Raw genomic sequence first — 2500 nt, forward strand, 5'->3', positions numbered from 1 at the left:
TGGCAAAGTACTACAATTCATAGCAATGGTTGTACATTTACATACATGTCTAATATTGAAAAATGTACCAATGTATAAAAGAAATTGAAGTATCTGTGTAGATTGTTAGTAAAATAAATCAATTCACTCTCATAAATGCAAACAATCTAGTTAATGTAGAATAATTATTAGAAGCAAATAAAAAAGGAAAATAAATTTCATTCCATACAGTTCTTCCCTTTATTGGGGAATATATGTCTGAAGTCTCCAGTAAATAACCTCCTATCAAATACTTATCAATTTCCTTTAACAATAACTACCACTCTTAGTCTACATGAGGAAGGACTGCTAGTTGATTTACCACATCAAATTTTACTGAATACCTTTAAAGCTACTTGAAGATAAAGACAACTTTTTCTGTGCTGATAATTTAATTTTCAAGCAATCTACATATCTGCATTTCATGTGTAACTCTCTTCTTATGTAATAGTTCCATCCATTTTGTGTTTGAGCAAATGGGTATTCAAACAAGACTTTTGTGTGGCCCGGTAAGAACAATATATGCAAGCAAAGGGTTTTTCTCCTGTGTGCCTGCGAATATGTGCCTTCAGAATGGTCTTATGTGATGAACGGTATTCACAAAAGGGGCAAGAATAAGGCCTTTCCCCTGTATGTGTATTAATATGCTCCCTCAGGAGAGCTTTTCTTGTTGTGCTGTAAGAACAGTACTGACAAGTAAATGGCTTCTCTCCAGTGTGAGTAAGCATATGCCTCTTGAGTGTCTGGCTAGCAGGAGTGGTGTATGTACAGTGAGGGCACTCAAATATCTTCCTTTTGAGGGAGGTGAAGTCCTCCCATTCTCCTGAGCTTCCTCTGCCATCAGTCCATTGATAGGTAGTCTCCCGCTCCACCTGTAGAGGAGGGTTTGTCTTATTCTTTGTAATGGACAGATCCCATGTCTTCTTTGTGATCTTCTATGGGTGAGTTATATGGCTTCATATAATTTGATATTGAGGCAAAGATAACTTGAGAAATTGGTAACGATGACTGACTGCAAGATGTCCTAATAACATCACTGCAATTCAAATAATCATAACTACCAACTTGTCAAGTACATCTTTGCCACAATAAAAAAAAATCATTATAGCAGCTCTGACAATGCGATGAATAATGATGAAGTCTTCTGACAATCATAATCACTTTATAAGAATTCAGCCTTCCAATTCTGAGTTTCATAAAACAGGTTGTCAGGGTTCATAAAAAATCCATAGGGTGGTGTTGGCCCCATATCCCAATGGACGGAGACAGAATTTCAAGAAATAGTACTTTTCCCTGGACTAACAGACCCTTGAAGTTAATACTCTGGCTTAAGGAAGGTCACCTGTGAGCAATCCAGCACATATAAGCTTGACAAATTTAGAAAATGGGAGTGTCCTGTTTACTGCAATGAAGCTGTATATTTGGCATTGGACATGAAATGTTAATGAATTGAAAAGAGTGAGAGAATTCCAAGACATAAAACAAACCTAATAATACCAAAACCATTCTTAGTAAAAGAGTTTCCCTGATTTTCTTCCCCCTCAAAATCCATAATAAAAGCATGTTCATATTATGGTACAAAGGTTCATGTTTCCAGTTTACAGACCTTCATGAATTTTGCATTTAGACATATCAAATTTACAAATTCCTGACATCTATACACTTCTGCATAGACACTGATGGGACTACTAGAACACTGGATGGAACATTGGAGTTAGAGAGAAGAATGTAACTTCCCAGAAAGCTTAAACAATAACGGACTGAAGCCTGAATCCAAATGTAAACAACTTCAAAAATAAACATTAAACAAAATAATGAATATATGCATTACCATATAATTTTGAAACAAATATGAATATATATAAACACACAATTCACAGCATTTTATAGTGTGCTTCTCTAATTAACCCATTTACAACCTGTTTACAACAGATGATGTCATATCATATAATTAGAATATTATTCACATGATGGATGATGTCCTATCACATCATGAAATTACACTGTATATGCACATTGTGTATTGTTCCATTTCCAAATACAAATGCTAGTTGCATTTGTATATACACATTTTTCTAGACTATAATAATAAAAAAAAATTGCAATACCTCTTCTTGTCATCCCTTCCAATAGTAGGGTGAAAATTGCTCGGAGAGGTTCAGTGTGGCCTCACACCTTGGGAAATCTTCCAATGGAAAGCTGTGTGCGCTAGCTATATTGCTGGTGGGAGGAGTTAGGAAAATATCTGCCCCATGAATGGGTTAAGGACAGATTTGTCTTAGGGATATTAACCTGTTCAACATGTTCCATTATTACTGAGTGGTGTGGTTTTACTTTCAAATTTCTATACCCTAATAAACAAAGAGGAATGAAAACTAAAGAAAAATACTTGTCAACTTTCCATAAATAGTCCATAGATAAGTGGTTGAGAAGAATCCCAAGAAAATTATTTATATTACCCTTTAATGATTTTCAAAGAAAA

The 2500-nt window shown here is 34.9% G+C and overlaps 1 protein-coding gene across 16 annotated transcripts in view; it reads right to left on the minus strand.

Annotated features, from left to right (window-relative positions):
• Window positions 1-2500, minus strand: part of LOC122266672 (uncharacterized) — an 82104-nt gene that overhangs the window by 55859 nt on the left and 23745 nt on the right. Inside the window, exon 6 of one of the 16 annotated variants that reach the window (XM_043036475.2) lies at window positions 1-890. This exon is cut by the window's left edge and continues 901 nt beyond it. The exons of the other annotated variants lie outside the window; for them this stretch is intronic. Coding sequence (XP_042892409.1) covers window positions 459-890 — 432 coding nt within the window. The 3' untranslated portion in view covers window positions 1-458. The remainder of the gene's footprint in view (window positions 891-2500) is intronic. 16 annotated transcript variants of the gene reach the window in all.

Source organism: Penaeus japonicus, unplaced genomic scaffold (assembly GCF_977035675.1).
Source record: "Penaeus japonicus unplaced genomic scaffold, GWHDUDI00000001_assembly GWHDUDI00000031, whole genome shotgun sequence".
In the NCBI taxonomy this organism is placed as follows: Eukaryota; Metazoa; Arthropoda; class Malacostraca; order Decapoda; family Penaeidae; genus Penaeus; species Penaeus japonicus.